At 46.6% G+C, this 27,101-nt stretch overlaps 1 protein-coding gene across 1 annotated transcript in view; it reads left to right on the top strand.

Annotated features, from left to right (window-relative positions):
• The window catches only part of LOC127572361 (uncharacterized), a 36,269-nt gene extending 10,446 nt beyond the window's left edge, over positions 1-25,823 (top strand). The window contains exons 3-11 of the mRNA XM_052019531.1: positions 1,571-1,975; positions 13,670-13,759; positions 14,624-14,663; positions 17,836-17,897; positions 18,974-19,027; positions 21,412-21,465; positions 23,625-23,702; positions 23,787-23,822; positions 25,064-25,823. Coding sequence (XP_051875491.1) covers positions 1,571-1,975; positions 13,670-13,759; positions 14,624-14,663; positions 17,836-17,897; positions 18,974-19,027; positions 21,412-21,465; positions 23,625-23,702; positions 23,787-23,822; positions 25,064-25,098 — 854 coding nt within the window. The 3' untranslated portion in view covers positions 25,099-25,823. The remainder of the gene's footprint in view (positions 1-1,570; positions 1,976-13,669; positions 13,760-14,623; positions 14,664-17,835; positions 17,898-18,973; positions 19,028-21,411; positions 21,466-23,624; positions 23,703-23,786; positions 23,823-25,063) is intronic.
• The last annotated feature ends 1,278 nt before the right edge of the window (positions 25,824-27,101 follow it).

Below are 27,101 nucleotides of genomic sequence, written 5' to 3'. Positions count from 1 at the left end.
AAAAATGTTAAACTTTGAATGTTAACCCCAAAACTAAACTCTTCGTGTGTGTGTGACAAAGTCCCAAACTCCCAGTTCAGGAATGGTTCTTAAAGTTCAGTTCCGCAAGCCATAAGGTGAAACATGAGCAAGGGCTTCCTCAACAACCACCGTTGTCTGAAGATAAGACGTAGATGTAGAGAACATAGGGAGAGTAAATACGAAATCCAAATGTTCCACGATGGAACCCAAACAACACTCCAGTGTTTACTCGGTAGTGACTTCCTCACCCCGAAAAGCATCCGAATTGTGGTCGTCCACACACACAAATACCTGTTTCCTCCTACAGGTCAGCAACAAAGTGAACTCCACCGGATTACTTCCAACTTCCATACATGGATTTCAGTGGCAGACACAGTTATTGTTTCTCATCCATCGATAGAGAAAACTAGCAGGCTGGTGTCTCTCTCCCTTCTCTCTCTCTCTCCTTCTTCTTCTGACTTCTTCAACAATGTCATTACGTCCTTTATCTTCTCTTGACATAAGCACGCCCCACACACACATACACACACACACTCTCTATCTTAAAGGGACTTTCACTGAGTCCGTAACACCGTTCAATAGTCTTATAACAGCAAGATAGAAGCTGTCCTTGAGCCTGGTGGTACGCGCTTTCAGGCTTTTGTATCTTCTGCCCGATGGGAGGGGGGAGAAGAGAGAATGTCCAGGGTGGGTGGGGTCTTTGATTATGTTGGCTGCTTTACCGAGGCAGCGAGAAGTGTAGACAGAGTCCATGGAGGGGAGGCTGGTTTCTGTGATGAGCTGGGCTGTGTCCACAACTCTCTGCAGTTTCTTGCAGTCCTGGGCAGAGCAGTTGCTGTACCAAGCCGTGATGCTTCCATAAAGGATGCTTTCTATGGTGCCTCGATAAAAGTCGGTGATTGTCAAAGGGGACATGCCAAATTTCTTTAGCCTCCTGAGGAAGTAGAGGCGCTGGTGAGCTTTCTTGGCCGTGGCATCTACGTGGTTGGACCAGCACAGGCTATGGGTGATGTTCACTCCTTGGAACTTGAAGCACTCAACCCTCTTGACCTCAGCACCATTGATACATTGATACACTAAGGACACAGGAGCCTGTACACTGCCCCCTTCCTGAAGTCGATGACCAGCTCTTTTGTTGACATTGAGGGAAAAGTTGTTGCCATGACACCATATCACTAAGCTCTCTGTCTCCTTCCTGTACGCCAACTCATCGTTATCTGAGATACGGCCTACAATGGTGGTATCATCTGCAAACTTGTAGATGGAGTTAGAGCAGAATCTGGCCACCAGATGCAATAAACCATGAAATAACTCGAGAAATAATTTAATTCCCCAGTTAGGAGAAGGGGGGTTGGGAATGAAAGAGTTAATCTGGGTTGAATGGCTCGTAATGAGTGAGACACAGCCAAGGGTGTTTTCATCTGGGTGGGTGCTGTGTGGGGGGGGGGGGTTAAGCATTTTATTACTTCATGGGATGGAAATATTGTCAGGAGTTAAATGTGTTTGGCGAGAGTTAACTGACACATTCCGGTGTCTGTCCTCCCCTCAGCTCCTGACGGGAACGGCTCAGTGGTGAACGGGACTGAGGGAGCTTCGGCCACGTTACCCTGTGTGTTCACACGGTATCAGTTCTACCACAACCTACACACGGTGACGTGGGTGAGGAAGGATCCCTACCGACACATCGTCACCTTCACACACCATAGAAATGGGTCCTGGGCAGCGGAAAACGGAGTGACTCGGTACGAGCTCGTCGGGGACCCAGAGCAGGGAAACGCCTCGACCAGGATCAAGCAGCTGAGTGCGGAGGACAGTGACGGGTACCTGTGTCTGGTGGAGTTCAGGAAACCGGACTATTACCGTTATCCGTTCTTCGGCCACAACCCCGACTACAAAATAGACCACCCGTTTATCCATCTGTCCCAGTGTGAGGTCCGTCTGCGGGTCAGAGCCGGTAAGAAACCATTGCCACACTCTGCAGTGTACAGGGAGGGTGTAACACTTTGTCAGAACCTCTGCCACATGTTGCATTTGGTGTAACCTCCACCTCAGCCTTCAGTGTCCAGACCCTGGGGCTGAATGTTGTGTGAGTCACTCGCAGAGTCCGCTGACATTGAGTTGAGCTTCTCCACCATGTCTTGATCTCAGACGATCCTTCACCCAGGATGGTTCCACAGGTACTCAATTGGCTCCCTGACTGTGGGAGGCATCACAGCCAAGTTGGGCCTTGCCTGAGTCCAGGAGTCACATGTGGACTCGTAACTGAGGAGCAGCAGCTCTAAATCCAGCAGCTATCACAGAGGATGCACCTTCTGCAAAACGTCATGCCAAGGTTCTTTGGTAAATTCGTTTATTATTGTCACAGGTACTGAGGTACAGTGAAAAACTTTGTTTTGCGTGCTGTCCATACAGATCATTTCATCACATCAGTGCATTGAGGTAGTACAAGGGAAAACAATAACAGAATGCAGAATAAAGTGTTACAGTGACAGAGAAAGTGCAGTGCAGGCAGACAATAAGGTGCAAGGTCATAACGAGGTGGACTGTGAGGTCAGGAGTCCAATTTGTCATACTAGGGGACGGTTCAATAGTCTTATAACACCGAGATAGAAACTGTGCTTGAGCCTGGTGGTACGTGCTTTCAGGCTTTTGTACCTTCTGCCCGATGGGAGGGGGGAGAAGAGAGAATGTCCGGGGTGGGTGGGGTCTTTGATTATGTTGGCTGCTTTACTGAGGCAGCAAGAAGTGTAGACAGAGTCCATGGAGGGGAGGCTGGTTTCTGTGATGTGCTGGGCTGTGTCCACAACTCTCTGCAGTTTCTTGTAGTCCCAGGCAGAGCAGTTGCTGTACCAAGCCATGATGCATAGGATGTATACGATGTATATCGGATGCTTTCTATGATGCATCAGTAAAAATTGGTGAGGGTCAAAGGGGACATGACTTTAGCCTCCTGAGGAAGTGGAGGCGCTGGTGAGCTTTCTTGGCCATAGTGTCCACCTGGCTGGATCAGGACAGGCTATTGATGATGTTAACTGCTAGGAACTTAACTCTCAATCCTCTCGACCTCAGCACCATTGACGCAGCAGGTGCATGCACACCGCCCCCCTTCCTGAAGTCAATGACCAGCTCTTTTGTTTTGCTGACATTGAGGGAAAGGTTGTTGTCATGACACCATGTCACTAAGCTCTCTATCTCCTTCCTGTACTCCGACTCATCGTTATTTGAGATACGGTCCACTACGGTGCTGTCATCTGCAAACTTGTAGAGGGAGTTAGAGCAGAATCTGGCCACACATTCATGAGTGTATAGGAAATAGAGCAGGGGCTGAGGACGCAGCCTTGTGGGGCACCGGTGTTGAGGATAATCGTGCCGGAGGTATTGCTGCCTCCTTGCGGTCTGTTAGTCAGAAAGTTAAGGATCTAGTTGCAAAGTCCCAGGTCTCAGAGTTTGGTGATGAATTTGCTTGGAATTATGGTATTGAAGGCAGAGCTGTAGTCAATAAACAATAGTCTAATGTAGGTGCCTTTACTGTCCGGATGCTCCAGAGATGAGTGTAGGTCCAGGGAGATGGTGTCCGGCGTGGACCTGTTATGGCGGTAGGCGAATTGCAGTGGGTCGAGGTTGTCTGGGAGGCTGGAGCTGAAGTGCGCCGTAACCAGCCTCAGGCAGCACTCCATGATGGTGGATGTCAGATGGTATGCAGGTTCTTGACCGGAAATGTTGATCATCCCTCTGCCTCCATAGATGCTGCCTGACCCACTGAGGTCCTCCAGCAGTTTGTATTATGCACCTCACCGAGCTGTATGTTCACAGAGTCAGCAAGTCGTCTAGGACAGAAACTTTGACTTCCCAGCACTTAAAAAGGCTAAGGAAAGCACCAGAAACCCTTCACTTTCAATTTTCAGCAACGTCTTCCACACCTCACGGCCCATGCATCATTTATTTTTTCTTCTTATTTATCTCCCTCAGATAAACGACAAGAGAAAGCTGTGACTCACCACCCTTTATCACGTGGCACCACCACCCTCTCCGTCACCTGGACTCCCTTGGTCTCCGTCCTATCACAGCCATTCCCCTTGTTCTGGCTGCCCCTCCCCTTTCTCAGCTGCTCACTGCTCCAATTCTGATGCAAGGTTGTCGACCAGAAACATTACCTGTTTCTTTCTCCACAGATGCTGCCTGACCCGCTGAGCGTTTCCAGCATTTTCTGTTTTTATTTCAGATTTTTAGCACGTGTAGTTTTAGGCTTTTATTTCCTAAAAAGTGGTATTTCATTCTTATTCATTCACAAACGTGGCCATTTCCTACAAGGTCTAACACTTATTGCCCATTCTCTGGTGATGGGAATGGACTAACTCCTATTGGAATTGGTTTACTATTGTAACATGTACCGAGGTACGGTGAAAAACTTGTCTTACAAATTGATCGTACAGGTCAATTCATTACACAGTGCAGTTACATTGAGTTAGTACAGTGCAGTGCATTGATGTAATACAGGTAAAAACAATAACAGTACAGAGTAAAGTGTCACAGCAACAGAGAAAGTGCAGTGCAATAAGGTGCAAGGTCACGACAAGGTAGATCGTGAGGTCAGAGTCCATCTCATTGTATAAGGGAACCGTTGAATAGTCATAGAAATATAGAAACATAGAAAACCTGCAGCACAATTCGGGCCCATCGACCCACAAAGCTGTGCCGAACATGTCCCTACCCTAGAAATTACTAGGCTTACCCATAGCTCTCTATTTTTCTAAGCTCCATGTACCTATCCAACAGTCTCTTGAAAGACCCTATTGTATCCGCCTCCACCGCCGTTGCCGGCAGCCCATTCCACACACTCACCACTCTCTGAGTAAAAAACTTACCCCTGACATCTCCTCTATATCTACTCCCTAGAACCTTGAACCTATGTCTTCTTGTGGCCACCATTTCAGCCGTGGGGAAAAGTCTCTGACTATCTACCCTTTCAATACCTCTCATCATCTTGTACACCTCTATCAGGTGCCCCCTCATCCTCCGTCTCTCCAAGGAGAAAAGGCCGAGTTCCCTCAACCTGCTTTCATAAGGCATGCTCCGCATTCCAGGCAGCATCCTTGTAAATCTCCTCTGTACCCTCTCTATGGCTTCCGCATCTTTCCTGTAGTGAGGCGACCAGAACTGAGCACAATACTCCAAGTGGGGTCTGACCAGGGACATATATGGCTGCAACAATACCTCACGGCTCCTAAATTCAATTCCCCGATTGATGAAGGACAATACACCATATGCCTTCTTAACCACAGAGTCAACCTGCACAGCCGCTTTGAGTGTCCTATGGACTCGGACCCCAAGATCTTATCACAGTGGGGTAGAAGCTGTCCTTAAGTCTGGTGGCACGTGCCCTCAGGCTCCTGTATTTTCTACCTGATGGAAGAGGAGAGAAGAGAGAATGACCCGGGTGGGTGGGGTCTTTGATTATGCTGGCTGCTACACCAAGGCAGCGAGTGTCCAAGGAGGAGAGGCTGGTGTCCGTGATGCGCTGGGCTGTCCCCACAACTCTCTGCAGCTTCTTGCGGTCCTGGGCAGAGCAGTTGCCGTACCGAGCCGTGATACATCCAGATCAGCTTAGAAAATTGCTCCAGATCATGTTTAAATCCTACGTCAGTAGCTGGGAATTTACATCCGAATAATTGAACAAATCTGAAATAAAAAGCTGGTTATTGTAACCATGATCAATCAGACCACGAGACCACCATCTGCTTCTCTGGTTTTCGGCAGAGGAAATCTGCTGTCCTTCTCTGGTCTATGGACTGAAGGCTGGCGATGAGTTGTGTTCGCCAGCGGTCGGTGCTGGGCCCACTGCTATTTGTCATCTATATCAATGATTTGGATGAGAATGTACAAGGAGTGGTTAGTAAGTTTGCAGATGATATTAAAATAGGTGCTGTTGTAGATGATGAAGAAAATTATCAGGATTTACAGAGGGATTTCGATCAGCTGAGTAAGTGGGCTGAGGAATGGCAAATGAAGTTCAGTTCAGATAAGTGCGAGGTGTTGCATTTCGAGAGGACTAGAACATAAAAGTAATGATGTACTGCTGAGGCTTCATAAGGCATTGGGCAGACCGCATTTGGAATATTGTGTGTTATTTTGGGCCCCGTATCTGAGGGAAGATGTGCTGGCCCTGGAGAGGGTCCAGAGGAGGTTCACAAGAAGGATCCCAGGAAAGAAAGGTTTAACATATGAGGAGCGTTTGACGCCTCTGAGCGAGTTCAGGAGGATGGGGGGGGGGGGGGGGGGTGGGGGATCTCATTGAAACCTACCAGATACTGAAAGGCCTGGATAGAGTGGACATGCAGGGGATGTTTCCATCAGTGGGGGAGTCTAGGATCCGAGGGCACAGCCTCAGAATAAAGGGAGATTTCACAATGGATTATTTACCTTTTCACTTATTTCATAAAGGTGTTTAGCACACTGACCTTCATCAGACAGGGCATTGAGTATAGGAGTTGGAACATTACGTTGCAGTTGTACAGGACGCTGGTGAGGCCGCACTTGGAGTATTGTGCACAGTTTTGGTCACCCTGTTATAAGAAAGATGTTACTAAACTGGAAAGAGTGCAGAAAAGATTTACGAGGATGTGGCCAGGACTCGAAGGACTGAGTTATAGGGAGAGGTTGACCAGGCTAGGGCTTTATTCCTTGGAATGTAGGAGAATGAGGGGTGACCTTGTAGTGGTGTTTGAAATTATGAGAGGCATAGATAAGGTGGACGGTGACAGTCTGTTCCCAGGGTAGGGGAGTCTAAAACTAGGGGAGTCCAAAACTAGGGGATATGGGTTTAGGGTGAGAGGGGAAAGATTTAAAAGGGACCTGAGGGGCAACTTTTTCACACAGTGGGTGGTGAGTGTGTGGAACGAGCTGCCAGAGGAAGTGGGTGAGGCAGGTACATCAGTATCATTTAAGAAGCACTTGGATAGGTACATGGAGGGGCGGGGCTTGGAGGGATATGGGCCGAACGCAGGAAATTGGGACTAGCTGGGTGGGCACCGTGGTCGGCATGGATGGGTTGGGCCGAAGGGCCTGTATCCGTGCTGTATTGCTCTGTGACTCTATGAACAAGTTTAGAATGACGTTACCACAGCTGAGCAATTGAACATCATCGATTGAGAGAAAGCCATTGAAGAGCGGTGAAAGTGGAAATATGGGCACTCTAGTTTCCTGAGGTTTGGTGTGTTACGAACCAGCAACAAAAGAAACACACTGGGTCATGATTCAGTGTTAAAAACTATTTTATTAATCACTACTTATGATAATTCAAAAAATAAAAGTAAAAATGTTAGTATGTTAGAATTCAAAAATGTTAAACCTTGAACATTAACCCCAAAAACTAAACTCTTCGTGTGTGTGTGTGTGTGTGTCTGTGTGTGTGTGTGGCAAAGTCCCAAACCTCAAGTCCAGGAATGGTTCTTAAAGTTCAGTTCCGCAAGCCATAAGGTGAAACATGAGCAAAGGCTTCTTCAACAACCACCGTTGTCTGAGGATAAGATGTAGACGTAGAGAAACATAGAGAGAGTAATTACGAAGTCCAAATGTTCCACGATGGAACCCAGACAACACCTCAGTGTTTACTCGGTAGTGACTTCCTCACCCCGAAAAGCATCCGTATCGTGGTTGTCCACACACAAATACCTGTTTCCTTCTACAGGTCAGCAACAAAGTGAACTCCACCGGATTACTTCCAACTTCCATACATGGATTTCTGTGGCAGACACAGTTATTGTTTCTCATCCATCGATAGAGAAACTAGCAGGCTAGTGTCTCTCTCCCTTTTCTCTCTCTCGCTCTCTTTCTTCTGACCTCTTCAACAACATCATTACGTCCTTTATCTTCTATTGATGTAACACACACACACACTCTCTCTCTCTCTCTCTATCTTAAAGGGACTTTCACCGAGTCCGTAACACCTCCCACCTAAAAAGAATTTTTCCCAAGGAAAATTTAACCGCGCATACAGTTAGTAATGTTAATAATTACCCTGCTACACAACTACAGAATATCAGATTAGTACAGATATACGTTTCCCATTTAACATCGGGAAAGACAATCAGCAATCACATTATCTTTGCCTTTAGTGTGAGTTATCCTGAGATCAAACTCTTGCAAAATTAAACTCCAGTTTAACAGCTTTCTGTTCTTGTTTTTGACTTGGCTCAGAAACACCAATGGGTTATGATCTGTATACACAGTCAATGGTTTCTGAGCAGTGCAAACATATACACTGAAATGTTGCAAGGCTAAAATAAGTGACAGTAATTCCTTCTCTATGGTGGAATAATTCTTTTGATGCTCATTAAATTTCTTTGAAAAGTAAGCTACAGGATGGTCAACATCATCAAGGTCACCCTTCTGCAACAACACAGCTCCTGCAGCTTCATCACTGGCATCTACTGCTAACAAAAATGGCCTTTCAAAGTCAGGTGTTTTGAGCACAGGATGGTAGCATAAAATGGCTTTCAGCTTCTCAAATGCTTCTTGACAAGAATCTGTCCAAACAAACTTTACTCCCTTCTTCAGAAGATTAGTTAGGGGAAGAGCAATATCAGCAAAATTTTTACAAAATTTTCGATAATATCCAACCGTTCCCAAAAATCTTCTAACAGTCCTCGTACCTGTGGGAATAAGGAACTCAGATATTGCTTGAACTTTTGCCTGAACAGGAGCTTGCTTGCCTTGACCTACAACATAACCAAGATACGTCACAGTGGCATGGCCAAATTCACTTTTAGCCAAGTTAACTGTAAGGTTAGCCTCGGAAAGTCTTTCAAACAACCTTTCTAACGCAGAGATGTGATCTTCCCAAGTATCATTCCCAGTCACTAAGTCGTCAATGTAGGCATCTGTATGTTTTAACCCATGAATCACTGAATTAATCATTCTTTGAAATGTTGCCGGAGCATTTTTCATTCCAAATGGCAAAACATTATATTCATACAATCCAGAAGGGGTTACAAAGGCAGAAATCTCCCTTCCTCTATCTGTTAATGGAACACACCAGTACCCTTTTAATAGGTCAATCTTTGTAAGAAATTTTGCCTTTCCCACTCTGTCTATGCAATCATCCACCCTAGGAATAGGGTAAGCATCTGACTTTGTTATAGCATTCACTTTCCTGTAATCTGTGCAAAATCTAACAGTTCCATCAGGTTTAGGTACAATAACACAGGGCGAACTCCAATTTGAAGTAGAATGTCTAATAATATCATTTTCCAACATGTATTTTATCTCCTGATCAACAAGTTTACATTTTTCCACATTCATTCGATATGGGTGTTGTTTGATTGGTTTTGCATCCCCAACATCAACATCATGGGTAATTATTGACGTTCTCTTTGGAACATCTGGGAACAGATTTTTAAATTTTAAAATTAATTCTCTCATCTGTTGTTTTTGTGAAACTTGTAAATGGTCCAACTTCGTTTCAAGGTTCTCCAGGATATTTTGGTTTTTTTAGTTTCGATGGAACAATTTTTGGTCTAAATTGGCCTTCCTCAACATCAACATCAGGCATTCTAGAAACAATCTTCATATCATCCACCATGACCACAACTGAATCTCTCTCATAATAAGGCTTCAACATGTTTACATGACAGAGTTGTGTTTTCTTGCGTCTATCTGGTGTTTTGATTATATATGTTAGATCAGTCACTCGAGATTCAATAACATAGGGTCCAGAAAAACGAGGTTGCAAGGGATTATTTTGGCTAGGGAAAAATACCAACACCTTTTGCCCCACTGCAAATGTCCTAGGCCGAGCACGTCTATCAAAATATGTCTTCATTCTTATCTGGCTGGTTTTCAAATTCTCTCTTGATAGCTGGCAGACTCTCTCCAACCGAGTTTTAAATTTTTGGACATAGTCCAACAGACTCAAGTGCACTTCTTCATTAACCCACTGCTCTCTCAACAACTCCAAAGGTCCTCTCACCCTATGTCCAAATACAAGCTCAAACGGACTAAATCCTAATGACTCCTGGATTGATTCTCTAATTGCAAACAAAAGTAAATGAATACCTTCGTCCCAATCCTTTGTGTTTTCAAAGCAATACGTCTTCAGCATATTTTTGAGAGTAGAATGAAATCTCTCTAGAGCTCCCTGAGATTCTGGGTGATATGCAGATGATACAATTTGCTTTGCTCCCAGCTCATAGACTAGTTGTTGAAAAAAATTAGACATAAAATTACTGCCTTGATCAGATTGGATTTCTTTTGGCAAACCAAACAAAGTAAAAAATTTTAAAAGAGCCTTTGACACTGTCTTGGCCTTAATATTTCTAAGGGGTATTGCCTCTGGAAATCTGGAAGTTGCACACATGATGTTTAACAAATACTGATTTCCAGTCTTAGACTTTGGTAATGGGCCAACACAGTCCACAATCACCTTCAAAAAGGGTTCACCAAAAGCAGGAATTGGCTTCAACGGAGCCACAGGGGGTTTTTGATTTGGTTTACCTACCATCTGACATGTGTGACAGGTTTGACAAAACATCACCACATCTTTTCTCAAACCAGGCCAATAGAATTGTTTCAAGATCTTCCCTACAGTTTTATTCACACCAAAATGACCACCCAAAGGCATACTATGAGCCAAATTTAAAATCTCATTCCTATAGACTTTTGGAACAACAACCTGATGAATAACTTCCCATTCCTCATTAACGGGGACATGAGGAGGTCTCCATTTCCTCATTAACACTCCATTTTTGACATAATATCCAATTGGCACTTTTTCAATCTCCTCACATGAGAGAGCTTTTTCTTTCAATTCTGTCAACTCAGGGTCCTTTGTCTGTTCCACCATAAAATCCTTCCTCGACAAAGACAAATCTTTAAATTCAGGCTCACTATAAGGATGTTGATTCTCCAGTGAAGACAGAAAAGTCTCAGATAAGGCATCATAATTTTCTTCCTGTTTAGGGCTGTCACAAGGAACCACATCAGACTGCACCGGACTGTCTGTCTTGGCTAATTCTTTAGCTCTAGCTCGAGTCACCGCACATGATGGGTAAACATCTGGATCATTCTCAGACTCATCAATCCTTGGTTTGGTCGTTAACCGTACCACAGGAACAATTTCTCCATCTGCAAGGTCATTCCCAATAACAAAGAAACTCCTTCCACTGGCAAACTAGGTCTTATCCCTATCTCGACAGGTCCTTCTATGAACTTTGACTTTAAAATCACCTTGTGTAAAGGGACAGACATGGTGTCACCTGTAACGCCTCGCACTAGATTTACCTCACCAGTGTCAGTTTCTTCACCAAAATTTAAGACACTGTCCAGCAAGAGAGATTGACTAGCCCCAGTATCTCTAAGAATTTTCACTGGCACCTGGGGTGACTCATCATATGACCCTCTGATACATAAGAATGGAATTCCTTTCTCACCTCCTCCAACTTTTCAGCTTTTACCTCTTGCAAGGACTGATCTTTAACAGCGTCTCTTAAACCGTTTTGATTTTTAATTACCTGAAAGCAAGCATTGGGCACAGCTTCCTTCCTTTTCTTCAAAAGGGCACAATTAGCTATTACATGGCCAGGTTTCCTACAGTAATAACAAGTACGCTCAACAGGTTTCTCCAGCACGGGCTTCTTTTCATCCTTCCCTTTTTGATTACCTCCCGATTTAATCTCTGGTTTACCTGGATTGTCCTTGTAACTCTTTTGAAAGGTTTTAGGTTGTCCCCATTTGGATTTATGGGTTAAAACATAATCATCTGCCAACCTAGCAGTTTCTTGTAAAGTTTCCACCTCCTTTTCATTTAAATATGTTGTTAATTCAGCCGGGACACATCTTTTACAATCTTCCACTAACATCAATTCTTTCAATTTATCAAAATCCCCATCTACATTTTTAGCCATGTACCATCGTTCAAAACATATTCTCTTTCCATTGGCAAATTCCATATAAGTCTGATCTGAAGATTTCCTCAAGTCTCTACATTTTTGTCTGTAAGCTTCAGGTACCAATTCATAGGCCTTTAACACAGCTTGTTTTACCTTGGTATAATCAGCTGCATCCTCAACAGACAAAGCAGAATAAGCTTTTTGAGCTTTACCTTTAATTACACTCTGTAACATAAGAGCCCATCCTTCCTTTGGCCAGTTCGAACTCTCAGCAACCTTTTCAAAATGTTGAAAATACTGATCAACCTGATCTTCCTCAAAAGGAGGGACTAATCGAACCTCCCTGCTGGCTGAAAACCCATCATCAGAATCAGATTCCAAACTCTTTCGCTTTGTTTTTAACTCATGCTGCCTCTGTTTTTCCTTCTCCTCCCTGTCCAGCTCCATCCTCCTCACGTCCATCTGGGCTTTCCTTTCCTCTGCCTCAGCCTCAAGCTTCGACCGAATTAGTTCCCGTTCCCGTTCAGCCTCTAACTTCACCTGAGTTAGCTCTCGTTCCCGTTCAGCCTCTATCTTTAACCGGGTTTGCTCTCGTTCAGCCTCTATCTTTGCCAGCTGCACCTGTGCCTCAGAAATCGCTAGTTCACTGCCAGGAAACTGTTTTAACACTTCCTTCTCAAACACCTTCTTTTCCACATAATGGCCAGCTATCAGTCTCTGAATATCTGCCTTTCTTATAAATCGCGTTACTGCCTCAAGATGTAGCTCTGCAGCAATTTTCACCAAATCAGGCTTCCTCATCCCCTGCAATCCTCCAGGAGAGGGTTTTTTTTCAAAAATGTATCCATTGTTGCTGGTTTCCACACACACAAGCCAATTAAAAAGAAAAGAATTTATCAGACCTCCCTCAACAATCTTTGGATTGAATCTCGAACGAATCTCGTCAATCTGGGGAACGATCCCAGACGACACTCATTAATCTTTGGGTTGGATCCCGGACGAGCCCCCAATTTTGTCACGAAATAGCAACAAAAGAAACACACTGGGTCATGATTCAGTGTTAAAAACTATTTTATTAATCACTACTTATGATAATTCAAAAAATAAAAGTAAAAATGTTAGTATGTTAGAATTCAAAAATGTTAAACCTTGAGCATTAACCCCAAAAACTAAACTCCGTGTGTGTGTGGCAAAGTCCCAAACTCCAAGTCCAGGAATGGTTCTTAAAGTTCAGTTCCGCAAGCCATAAGGTGAAACATGAGCAAAGGCTTCTTCAACAACCACCGTTGTCTGAAGATTAGACGTAGAGAAACATAGAGAGAGTAATTACGAAGTCCAAATGTTCCACGATGGAACCCAGACAACACCTCAGTGTTTACTCGGTAGTGACTTCCTCACCCCGAAAAGCATCCGTATCGTGGTTGTCCACACACAAATACCTGTTTCCTTCTACAGGTCAGCAACAAAGTGAACTCCACTGGATTACTTCCAATTTCCATACATGGATTTCTGTGGCAGACACAGTTATTGTTTCTCATCCATCGATAGAGAAACTAGCAGGCTAGTGTCTCTCTCCCTTTTCTCTCTCTCGCTCTCTTTCTTCTGACCTTTTCAACAACGTCATTACGTCCTTTATCTTCTATTGACGTAAGTACGCCACACACACACACACACACACACACACACACACACACACACACTATCTTAAAGGGACTTTGACTGAGTCCGTAACAGGTGTTTAAGCTGCTCTCTCTCTTTTGCAGGGAATTTCAACCTTATTATTTCTGTGGCGATTATTCTGGTTCTGCTGTTCATACTCTGCGTCCTCCTTGTTATCTCCTGGAAAAAGAGAGGTAAGTTGAGTGCCGGCTGACAAATGAGGCAGAGGGTGTCTCTGTCTGAAGGAGTACATCCCGGTTAGCTCACTAATTCTTCCCCATTTTCTGAAGGAAAGGGGAAGGGGAGGCTTGACGTGGGAGGGGGTGAAGTGGGAACAACCTGTCCCACAAAAGCCCATTCACACCACAAACTTCATTCAACTAATCCCCCTTCCCACTGACTTGTGCAGAATCCCATTGGTCCAAACCTTGCCTGCAGAAACAATGAGTTGTTCCAAACGAAAGTTGGATTCAGGGATAGAATAGAGGATTGGGACTGAAGGTTGATCCACAGAGCTAACATGAAACCAATGGGCCAAATGGCCTCCACCTCTTATGTCACTCTGATTAATCTCAACTTCATTCTGAAATGTGTTTATATTCCTGAAAGGGTTGATTTTACTTGGTAAACTGGTAAGTTGAAGATATTATGCAGGAGTTTTTGGATGTCTCAGTTTGACCCCATTGTATAGAATTTTGATTGGCTAGATTCTTCACATTCATTTTGGCACCAAGAATAATGTGGGCTGTGGGACGGGGTTCAGTGGGTGGGGAGCGTCGGTGAGAGTGTCCGTGGGCTGTGGGACGGGGTTCAGTGGGTGGGGAGCGTCGGTGAGAGTGCCCTTGGGCTGTGGGACGGGGTTCAGTGGGTGGGGAGCGTCGGTGAGAGTGTCCGTGGGCTGTGGGCTGTGGGACGGGGTTCAGTGGGTGGGGAGGGTCGGTGAAGAGGAGAGTTCCTATGGATTATGACTGACAAACCTTTCTTATTCCACACTTGTTAGTAACAACGTGGATTTCATTGTTTAAGCATAGTGGTTACTCATCATCTTACTTTTCCAGTACACATATGGCTGATGGGGTACATCACGGGTACAAAAAGGTAAGAGGAGTGCAGATTAAAACAAAGTTAAGTGTCCTGGGTGAGGTTGAAAGGGACATCGGTCCCCTACAGGTTGAGGGCAGCGTACCGACTTTGTTTAGCTGATGAGGTTCGCCCTTTGAGGGAGTGTCTTGAACAATCTGTGCAGACCAGAAGTGAATTCCGGGTTAAACGTTAGTCTTGCTGAATGTGGGATCCTTGTGGATGCCTTATTCTAAATCCACCAGTGGCCGTTCTTCCCCAGATTAATTTCCAGTTCACCATAATATTTAAACAACTGTCTTGCTGATCTCCAATACCTTAGATACTGAGATTTAGTGTTTGGTAATTGGTTTATTATTGTCACACGTACTGAGGTACAGTGAAAATCTTTGTTTTGCATGCCATCCATACAGATCATTTCAAAACATAAGTACATTGAGGTAGTACAAGGGAAAACAATAACAGAATGCAGAATAAAGTATTACAGTTACAGAGAAAGTGCAGTGCAGGCAGACAATAAGGTGCAAGGGCCACGACGAGATAGATTGAGAGATCAAGAGTTCATCTTTATTGTACAAGGGGTCCGTTCAATAGTCGTATAACAGCGGGATAGAAGCTGTCCTTGAGCCTGGTGGTACGTGTTCTCAAGCTTTTGTATCTTCTGCCCGATGGGAGGGGGGAGAAGAGAGAATGTCTGGGGTGGGTGGGGTCTTTGATTATGTTGGCTGTTTTACTGAGGCAGTGAGAAGTATAGACAGAGTCCATGGAGGGGAGGCTGGTTTTCGTGATGTGCTGAGCTGTGTCCACAACTCTCTGCAGTTTCTTGCGGTCCCGGGCAGAGCAGTTGCTGTACCAAGCTGTGATGCATCTGCTGACAGGAGAGAAGGATTTTCCTGGACTAAAATGCCCTCGTTTCCCATGTATGTTTGAATGCGCTGTGGATGGCCCTGGTTTTATAGAACCATAGAACACTACAGCACAGAAAACAGGCCTTTCAGCCCTTCTAGTCTGTGCCAAAACTTTATTCCACTGGTCCCATTGACCTGCACCCAGTCCATAACCCTCCAGACCTCCCCCGTCCATGTATCTATCCAATTTATTCTTAAAACTTCAGAGTGAGCCCGCATTTACCACGTCAGATGGCAGCTCGTTCCGCACTCCCACCACTCTCTGAGTGAAGTTCCCCCTAATGTTCCCCCTAAACCTTTTCCCTTTCACCCTAAAGCCATGTCCTCTTGTACTTATCTCTCCTAATCTAGGTGGAAAGAGCCTACTTGCATTAACTCTCTCTGTGCCCCTCATCATTTTGTAAACTTCTATCAAATCTCCCCTCATTCTTCTACGCTCCAAGGAATAAAGTCCTACCCTGTTCAATCTTTCCCTGTAACTCAACTCCTGAAGACCCGGCAACCTTCTAGTAAATCTCCTCTGCACTCTTTCAATCTTACTGATATCCTTTCTATAGTTAGGTGACCAGATATACACGTATAGTTCGACACATTCAACACATATAGTTATGTTGACAAGTTGTTTCCTGTCTTTCCATATCCGCACAGGCGCTGGGATTTATCGATTCACACTGATAATTAGCCTCTGAAATCCACCTTGTTTAGTGTGATGGGAAGTTAACATGGGCAGAGTGCTGTTTATCACATTACTGTCAGAGTCATACAGCACGGAAGCAGGCCCTTCGGCCCATCTCGTCCATGTCGATCGGGTTGCCTGACTGAGCCAGTCCCATTTGCCTGCATTTGGCCCATGTTCCTCTAAACCTTTCCCATCCATGTACCTGTCCAAGTGACTTTTAAATGCTGTAATTGCTCCCCCTTCTGCAGCTTCCTCTGGCAGCTCGTTCCGTACACCCACCCTCTGTGTGGAAAAGTTGCACCTCGGGTCTCTTTTAAATCTTTCTCCTCTCGGTTTAAACCTGTGCCCTCTAGATTTCGACTCCTTGACACTGGGGAAAAGACTGTGGCTATTCACCTTATCTCTGTACTTCTGTAAGGTCACCCCTCAGCCTCCTGCAGTCCCTCCTTGCATCCGGTCCCAGTAACATCCTGCTTTCTGCACTCTCACCAGTGTAGTGACATCCCTCCTACAACAGGGTGACCAGAACTGTACACAGTATGCAAGACAAGCTTTTCACTGTACCTCGGTACAAGTGACAATAATAAACCAATACCAATGTGGCCTTACTGATGTCCGTACAGCTGTAACATGCCGTTCCAACTCCTGTACTCAGCAAGCATGCCAGACGCCTTCTTCACCACCCAGTCGACCTGTGTCTCCACTTTCAGGGAACAATGTACTTGTATCGCTAGGTCTCCCTGTTCTACACCACCCTCCAGGGCCCTGCCATTTCCTGTGTAAGTCCTGCTCTGGTTTGTCTTACCAAAATGCAACACCTTGCATTTCATAGAACGTAGAACACTACAGCACAGTACAGGCTCTTCGGCCCACAATGTTGTGCTGATGTTTTATCCTGCTCTAAGATCTATCCAACCCTTCCCTCCCACATAGCCCTCCATTTCTCTATCATTCATATGTCTATCTAAGAGTCTCTTAAATGTCCCTAATGTATCTGCCCCCACAACCTCTGCCAGCAGCGCGTTCCACGCACCCACCACTCTCTGTGTAAAAAAAAACTTACCCCTGACATCCCCCTTATACCTTCCTCCAATCACCTTAAAATTATACCCCCTTGTGTTAGCCATTGTCGCCCTGGGAAAAAGTCTCTGACTGTTCACTCGATCTATGCCTCTTATCATCTTGTGCACCTCTATCAAGTCACCTCTCATCCTCCTTCTCTCCAAAGAGAAAAGCCCGAGCTCGCTCAACCTATCCTCATAAGACATGCTCTCCAATCCTGGCAGCATCCTGGTAGATCTCCTCTGCACCCTCTCTAAAGTTTCCACATCCTTCCTATAATGAGGCGACCAGAACTGAACACAGTAATGAAGGCCAACACACCATACGCCTTCTTAACAACCCTATCGACCTGCGTGGCAACCTTGAGGGATCTATGGACGTGGACCCCAAGATCCCTCTGTTCCTCCAAGTTTCTCTAAATTAAACCCCATCTGCCATTCCCCGGCCCACTAACCCAGTAGATCAAGATCCCGTTGTAATCTTAGATAACCTCAACTGGCACCGCGCTGTGATTTCATAACATTGCTTCCTTTCTTGACAGGAATGCTCCAAGTTCAATCATCGCTGGCAGAACAGAGCAGAAGAAGGAACAGTCTATGTCAGGTACCAAGCTGGCACACTAGGGAGGGGGTGAACCAGTCACGGCTTCCAGGAAACCTACAGATAGGAAATGTAGATCAGGCACTGGTGGTGGAGATCTTCGCTTCACCACCTGGGAAAGAGCTGAGCAGGTTCAGGTTACCCCTTTGCATGGCTCTTAGTATAGTGAAAGTAATGTCTCTCTGGAGTGTGGCTGGGATCTGCTATCACTTCTGATCAGAATGCAGGCTGAAGAGTGATTGACAGTTGTGTCAGTCACTTTCCGAGGCTGCTAGTAGGCGGAACGTTAAATTCTCCTCATTGATGTGCCAGGCAATGACCATCATAAACAGGAGTTGAACCAACTGGATTGAATTATTGTCACCTGTACCGAGGTACGGTGAAAATCTCGTCTTGCATACCATTCATACAGATCATTTCGTTACACAGTGCATTGAGGTAGTACAAGGGAAAACAATAACAGAATGCAGAATAAAGTGTTACAGTTACGGAGAAAGTGCAGTACAGGCAGACAATAAGGTGCAAGGGCCATAACGAGGTAGATTGTGAGATCAAGAGTCCATCTTATCGTACTAGGGAGATAGAAGCTGTCCTTGAGCCTGGTGGTACGTGCTTTCGGGCTTTTGTATCTTCTGCCCGATGGGAGGGGGGAGAAGAGAGAATGTCCGGGGTGGCTGGGGTCTTTGATTATGCTGGCTGCTTTACCGAGGCAGTGAGAAGTGTAGACAGAGTCCTTGGAGGGGAGGCTGGTTTCCGTGATGTGCTGAGCTGTGTCCACAACTCCCTGCAGCAGATGAATAGAGGAATTGGTTCCCTTTTGAACCAGGAAGCAGTGTTAAAATGTTGGCCAAGAGTTAAAAGGAGGAGGGGTGATATAAGAGTTGTTATGACTCAGAATCTGTAACAGCAGAGACAACAGGAACAGCCAGGCCCATTCAGTGGAGAATTGGATTGACAGGTAACTTTCAGGGCCATGGTGAAAGAGCCAGGTCAATGGGATTGTCCTACCTAGAACCAGCATGGACTCGATGGGCCAAATGTCCTCCTGTGTGCTAACGATTCTATGATTTGTGTTCCAGTGCAAGACAACTGCAGCTTGTACGACAATGTAGTGCCCAACATCAGTGAGAAAGGTAAACGTCAGCACCTTATTGGTTGAGAGCTTTTACCTCATTTGTAGACTCAAGAATGTTGGAATCTGGAGCAACACACATTCTGCTGGAGGAGCTCAGTGGGTCGAGCAGCATCTGTGGGGGGGGAGTCTACTGCCGGGTCTCGACCCATAACGTCCATAGTTCCTCTCTCCCCATAGATGCTGCTCAACCCGCTGTGTTCCTCCAGCAGATTGTGTTTATCTAATTTGGGTTCAGAACTTGGTCGACCGACCAACAGTGTCTCTTGTTGTGGTTAAAGGTGTCTAAAGATTCATAGTCAGTGGTCTGGACGTCTGTCTCATTTTCATATGTATCTGTAAACGATTCTATTAAAATGTCTTCTATTGCTGACTGGATTCCCGTGAACAGCACGGTGGCGCAGTGGTTAGAGCCACTGCCTCACACCGCCAGCGACCTGGGTTTGATCCCACCGCTGGCGCTGTCTGTGTGGTTTGCACGTTCTCCCTGTGACCCCTGTAGGTTGTGGGTTTCCTCCGGGGGCACTGGTTGGCTCCCACATCCCTACGACGTGCGGGGTCAGTGGGTTAATTGGCCAATGTAAATTGTCCCCGGTGTGTGGGTGAGGGATAGAATCTGGGGGCGGGTTCAGATTCAGATTGGTTTATTGTCACATACTTGAAGGTGCAATAGAACGCAGAACAGAACAGCACTGGTCAGGCCATTCAGCCCACAATGTTGTGCCAATCTTGATGCTAATTTACAGTAAATGTCCTCCTCCTGTGTACCATCCACATCCCTCCACTCCCTCCATATTCATGTGTCTATCTAAAAGCCTCTTAAACTCCACCAGACTGCCTGCTTCCACTACTACCCCTGGTAACCCATTCCAGGCACCCACCACTCTCTGCATAAGGATCTTGGCCTTCCCGTCACCATTAAACTTCCTCCCCAACTTTAAAATCGTGTCCTCTGGTGCTTGACATTTCTACCCTGGGGAAAAGACCGTCTATCTGTGCCTCTCATAATTTTATAAACCTCTATCAGGTCTCCCCTCAGCCTCCGACGCTCCAGGGAGAACAATGAAATTCCTTGCTCGTGTGTAGCTCACAGAGTGAACACGGGATGCATTTAAGGTGAGGGGGGTAGGTTCAGAACAGACGTGAGGGGTACGTTTTTTACTCAGAGAGTGGTGGATGCCTGGAATGTGTTGCCTGATGGGGTGGTGGAGGCAAACTCATTGGGGGCTTTGAAGAGGGGCTTGGATGGGCACATGAATGAGAGGGGTTTCCCCCAGGTGCTCCGGTTTCCTCCTACATTCCAAAGATGTTAGGAAGTTGTGGGCGTGCTATGTTGGCGCCGGAAGTGTGGTGACACTTGTGGGCTGCCCCCAGAACACTCTACGCAAAAAGATGTATTTCATTGTGTGTTTTGATGTACATGTGACCAATAAAGAAATCTAATGTAATTCTGTAGGTAGGAGGGATTAGCTATGCCGGCACAACATTGTGGGCCGAAGGGCCTGTTCTGTGCTGGACTGTTCTATGTTCTTAATAATGAATATAACAATAAATACAGCGACGAGTGCAAAACAGCAGAAGGCAGTGCAAAAAGAAATGCTACTGTGACAATAACGGAAGAGGCAGAATGTCTGAGAACGTGGCAGCCCCACTGGGAAGGGGGCGTGACAGAGTTGACTGGTTCAGGAATCTGACAGCAGTGGGGAAGAAGCTGTTCCTGAGTCTGTACATCCGGGCTTTCGAGCTCCTGTATCTTCTCCCAGAGGGTAGAAGAGAGAGAAGGGAATGGTCAGGGGGGCAGGTACCCTGGGCGATACTGTCAGCCTTCCTGAAGCAACAGTAGAGTTGGTGCGGAATGTACCGGGGACAAGGCGTGCAGGAATGAGATTGCTCTGTGAGCTAGCATAGACTCAATGGGCCTTATGGCCTCCTTCTGATATCACGTCCAACTAGACAGCTCTGAACCGTGCCTGCTGAGGTTCTCTGCTCCAGTTGAGAGTGGAATGATCCTGTGATCTTCTGACTTGAACCAAACACACGTCTGCTGTGGTGCCAGGCACGGTCACCCCTTCAGAGATCTGGACTGGTCACTGCCTGGTGGTGAGCTGAGCTGGAATCTGTTTGCTTTAGTGGGTGGCGCAAGGGCCAGGGGGCACATGGACAAATGCTTGGCTGTGCGATGGAAGGAGGGTGGTGAGTCTTTTGGTCCAGATTTCACTCGGACCCAGATTTCAGCGTGTGCAAGGCCACGGAAGCAAACAGCCTGGGCTCTCCAGGTAACTTTCAAGGTTCTGAGGGAGAGAGCAAGGTTAATGGGATGCAGCATGGACTCGATGGGCCGAATTTCATCCTGTGCTGTTAATCATCCAATGATTTGTGTTACAGTGCAAGACAACTACAGTGTGTACGACAACGTGCTCCCCAACAGCAGTGAGAAAGGTAAACGTCAGCACCTTACTGGTTGAGAGCTTTTACCTAATTTGTGTTCAGAACTTGGTCAGCTGACTAACAGCATCTTTTGTTTTGGTTAAAGGTGCCAAAAAGTTAACACTCAGTGGCTCACACGACTGGTTCACAGTGTGGATCCCCGTCAGTGCTGAGCCCTGTGTCCTGTCACTGCAGTGGGGAGAGATTATCAGCTTTGCTTTCCATTAACTCAGAGCTTCTCCACTTCACTACCTACCTTCCCATAACAGAGTGAAGCTCCCTCCGCACCGTCCCATCACACACTCCCGGGGTCAGACACAGGGTGAAGCTCCCTCCGCACCGTCCCATCACACACTCCCGGGGTCAGACACAGGGTGAAGCTCCCTCCGCACCGTCCCATCACACACTCCCAGGGTCAGACACAGAGTGAAGCTCTCTCTACACCGTCCCATCACACAGTCCCAGGGTCAGACACAGAGTGAAGCTCTCTCTACACCGTCCCATCACACACTCCCAGGGTCAGACACAGAGTGAAGCTCCCTCTACACCGTCCCATCACACACTCCCAGGGTCAGACACAGAGTGAAGCTCCCTCCGCACCGTCCCATCACACACTCCCGGGGTCAGACACAGGGTGAAGCTCCCTCCGCACCGTCCCATCACACACTCCCAGGGTCAGACACAGAGTGAAGCTCTCTCTACACCGTCCCATCACACAGTCCCAGGGTCAGACACAGAGTGAAGCTCTCTCTACACCGTCCCATCACACACTCCCAGGGTCAGACACAGAGTGAAGCTCCCTCTACACCGTCCCATCACACACTCCCAGGGTCAGACACAGAGTGAAGCTCTCTCTACACCGTCCCATCACACAGTCCCAGGGTTAGACACAGAGCGAAGCTCCTTCTACACTATTCCGCCACACTCTCCTCATAACTGAAATGTTCCATTGCAGGCAACATCCTTGAAAATCCCCTCTGCACCCTCTCCAACACTATCTCACCCTTCCTACAGTGCGGTGACCAGAACTGCACGCAGAACTCCAGCTGAGGTCTGACCAAGGTTTTATAAAGGTGGAGCGTAACCTCCCTGCTCTTGTGTTCAATGCCCTGACAGATGAAGGCCAGTGTCCCACACGCCTTCGTAACCACGTTATCCACCAGTGCCGCCAGCTCCAAGAACCTTTCGCCTTGTGCACCAAATTACCTTTGGATTTGTAGTTTACAGCTTCCTCAAAACATCAGCACAATTTGGAGAAGGATTTAAACTAAATATAAGAATAATTTGTGGCAAAGTTTGGCCAAATCACATTGGCTAATGCAGTTTGGAGGATGCATCCGTGGAAGAGGTTTGGAACAACATTCCCTTAGGGGTTTGAAAACTCCCAGTCTCTCCACATCTATCTCCTTAACAGTGGCTTTTCATCACTAAGCTTTTGGTCATCCTACTTCACACCTCCACACATATCTGCATGCCAACTTATTAACTGATTCCAGTTAGCAACTTAGAATCATACAGCATGGAAACAGGCCCTTCAGCCCAACCGGTCTGTACCAACCAAGCTCGTCCCATTTGCCTGCAGTTGGCCCATATCCCTCTAAACCTTTCCTATCCATGGACCTGTCCAAGTGTCTTTTAAATGTTGTTAATGTACCTGCCTCACCCACTTCCCCTGGCAGCTCATTCCATATACAGACCACCCTCTGGGTGAAAAAGTTGCCCTTCCGGTTCCTATTAAATCTCTCCTCTCTCACCTTAAACCTGTGCCCTCTGGTTCTTGATTCCCCAACCCTGGGAAAACGACTGTGAGCATTCACCCTATCTATGCCCCTCATGATTTTATACACCTCTGTAAGGTCACCTCTCATTCTCCTACGCTCCAAGGAATAAATTTCTAGCCTGCACAACCTCTCCCTATAACTCAGTCCCTCAAGTCCCAGCAACATCCTTGTAAATCTCCTCTGCACTCTTTCCAACTTAATGGCATCTTTCCTATAGCAGGGTGACCAAAACTGAACACAATATTCCACATGTGTCCACTCCAAAGTCGTGTCCAGTCTTTGGGAAGTTTAATTAGATTGAAGGCGCTAGATACGTAAATGTGAGTTGCCGAGGTGTTGTGAGATTCCTTGTTTGCCGCAGTTTCCGGCTAATTCTTATCCACCTTACAGAACAGCTGGATTCCTGCACTTATGCCAGCCTTACGATCAGTAGTGGGAAACCAAAGAAACCTCAAGCCAAAGATCGAGGTACGTTCGTACTCTGATTCCCATTTACCAGTTCTCGGATTGCTTAGAGTTCGGCCAGCTGACTAATGGAATGTTCTCCTTCAGTTCAAGGTGGGCAGAACCTCGAAGCCACAACTTCAGGTGAGACCTTCTTTCAAAATTCACTTGACGATGTTCTCCTTGTAAAACTCCATTTCCTCCATTCCCCCTTCCCAAGGAGTGTACGTGGGCTCACAGCAGCTGCTGGTTCCTGTGGTCCACCTCACCATGGTCATCCATTGTCAGATGGGTCATAGAACACAGAACAGTACAGCAACAGGCCCTTCAGCCCACCATGTCTGTGCCGAACACGATACCAAATTAAACTAAATCCCTTCTGCCTGCACATGATCCACATCCTCCATTCCCTGCACATTCATGTGTCTGTCTCACAGCCTTAAACACCTCTATTGTATCGGCCTCCACCCCCCACCCCCCACCCCCAGCAGCCTTTCCTATCCATGGACCTGTCCAAGTGTCTTTTAAATGTTGTTGTTGTACCTGCCTCAAGCACTTCCTCCGGCAGCTCGTTCCATATACTCACCACCCTCTGTGTGAAGAAGTTGTCCCTCAGCTCCCTGTTAAATCTTTCCCCTCTCACCTTAAACCTGTGCCCTCTAGTATTTAACATTTCCACTCTGGGGAAAGAAATCTCTGACTATCCACTCTGTCTATGCCTCTCATAATTTTATACACTTAGACCGTAAGATATAGGAGCAGAATCAGGCCATTCGGCCCATCGAGTCTGCTCTGCCATTAAAATCATGGCTGACATTTTTTTGTTTCCTAAACTCCATTCTCCTGCCTTCTCCCCGTAACCCTTAACCCCCTTACCGATCACGAACCTATCAATCTCAACCTTAAATGACTTGGCCTCCACAGCCGTCTGTGGCAACCAATTCCACAGATTCACCACCCTCTGGCTGAAGAAATTCCTCCTCATCTCAGTTCTGAAGGGACATCCCTTTATTCTGAGGCTGTGCCCTCGGATCCTAGACTCTCCCACTGATGGAAACATCCTCTTCACGTCCACTCTATCCAGGCCTTTCAGTATCTGGTAGGTTTCAGTGAGATCCCCCTCATCCTTCTGAACTCAATGGACTCAGGCCCAGAGACATCAAATGCTCCTCGTACATTAAATTGTAGGAATGCGGGTAACTCGGGAGCGTGTCCCTACTGTTCCCTGTACTCTCGCCGAAGCCACCTCCTGACACAGTGGCCCTCGTACTGGGTGTAAATGTCCCCTATTCCTGGACTCTCTGGGGTCTGGAGTCAGGGGAAGCTCCCCCTCACTCTGATGTTGGTACGGCCATCTGCACTGACGTCTGTTTCTTGTGTTTCAGATGTAATCTACGCAACAGTGGCGATGAAGCAATAGGGGTGGTGATTGGTGAGGGAGAGGAGTCCGCACTGTTTCTCTCCTTGGTCCCGGGAGCGACGTGTTCACTAGTGACTGGTTCTGACATATCTATGGTTGCTGAAATGCATTGTTTGGATGCGAACAACACCGACCCCCTAAGCCTGAGAGGAAGGGCTGCGTGTTGTGCTGAACTGTGAAGCCACTGATGTTAACGGCTTGCCGAGTCACTGGGACGTTTCAGAAGGCATTGAGTACGAAAAGGACTTGGTGCGAGGCATCTCCCCTAGACCTTTGCAACCAAAGTATGTTGAAGTGTCTCTACTGTTGTGGAGAACTTGTGTGCTTTGGATTAGCCCAGGTCATCCACACCATCACTGACCCGATCCAGACCAGCCTGTACCACTACCGACCCGGGCCAAGCCTTACAGGCAAAGTCCAGACTGATGCATGCTGTTACTAACCTGCTCTCTGGACTGATCAATGTCATCACTGACCTGGCCTGGACTGGTGTATATCATCACTAGACTGGTCAATGTCGTCACTGACCTGGTCCAGACTGGTGTGTACATCAAGGGACCAGGCTGTTATTGTGCAATTAGAAAGGGTTAATCGATGATCTGGTAGTTAAGGAGTCTTTTGGGAATACTGATCATAATGTGATAGAATTTTATATAAAACTTAAAAGTGGTTTAATTCAATCTGAAACTGGAGTTTTCGAGTTGAATAAAGCAAGCATTTGAGGCATGAGTTGCTCTGGTAGACTGGGAGATGACGGTGAAAGGAACGGCAGTCAACAAGCATTGGCTGATACTTGGGGAATTAATGCATTGTTTACAAGTCGTGTATCTCCCCCAAGGCCAAAGAAAGCCCAACAGGAAGAGTGGTCCATCTGTAACTACTCAGAGTTAAAGATAGTATTGGATCAAAGGAAAAGGCTTTTAATGCTGCCAAAAAAAAAGCCCATGGATAGGGAAACTTGGAATTCAGGAAAGGGACAAGAGGAGGTAGAATGAGAGGCTGGGTGAGAAAACTTCTCTTGTTAAATCGAAAGTTAAACTTAACGTGGCTTCCTTCAGGTGGAGATGAGGCAATTACACCGGGCAATGAGGAAGTGGCCTCTCCATCTACAGTGAACTTCCTTCCTTTATAAGAGCAGAGGGGAAGTTCACTGGGGGTTGTGCAATGTTTGCTTCCATTCACAGCTCCTCGGTAAACAAAGCACCCCATGCCTGCATACAGCAAGGCTCAGACAACATTCAGGCACGGGCTGAGAAGTGGCAAGTACCATTTGCTCGTCGGGAGTGTCAGACGATGGTCATCTCCAATGAGAGAGAGTCTAACCACTACCACTGGCATTCAGTGGTAGTATCAGCACCAGACCATCAACATCCTGCAGGTCACCATTGACTGCACCAGCCACATGAGTAGGTCAAGAGGCTGCGGTGAGTAATTCACGTCCTGACACCCCAAAGCCTGTCCACCATCTCCAAGGCCCCAGTCAGGAGTATGATGGAACACTCCCCACTTAAGATAAGATAAGATTTCTTTATCAGTCACATGTACATAGAAACACACAGTGAAATGCATCTTTTGCGTAGAGTGTTCTGGGGGCAGCCCGCAAGTGTCGCCACGCTTCCGGCGCCAACATATCATGCCCACAACTTCCTAACCCGTACGTCTTGGAATGTGGGAGGAAACTGGAGCACCCGGAGGAAACCCACGCAGACACAGGGAGAATGTACAAACTCCTTACAGACAGCGGCCGGAATTGAACCCAGGTCGCTGGTGCTGTAATAGCGTTACGCTAACCACTTCACTACTGTTCCTGCATCCACTTGTCTGGATGAGTGTAGGTCCAACAACTCTCGGGACACTCAACACCATCCAGGATAAAGCAGCCCACTTGACTGGGACCCAATTGACCGTCCGAACCACTCTGTCCCTCCACCACAGCACACAGTGACTGCAGTGTGTACCGTCTACAAAATCCACTGCAGTTACTCCCCCTGATAGCAGCTCCC

This window comes from Pristis pectinata, chromosome 7 (genome assembly GCF_009764475.1).
Source record: "Pristis pectinata isolate sPriPec2 chromosome 7, sPriPec2.1.pri, whole genome shotgun sequence".
In the NCBI taxonomy this organism is placed as follows: Eukaryota; Metazoa; Chordata; class Chondrichthyes; order Rhinopristiformes; family Pristidae; genus Pristis; species Pristis pectinata.
Note: the sequence above shows the minus strand (reverse complement) of the source record. Positions and strands in the feature narration are given on the sequence as shown.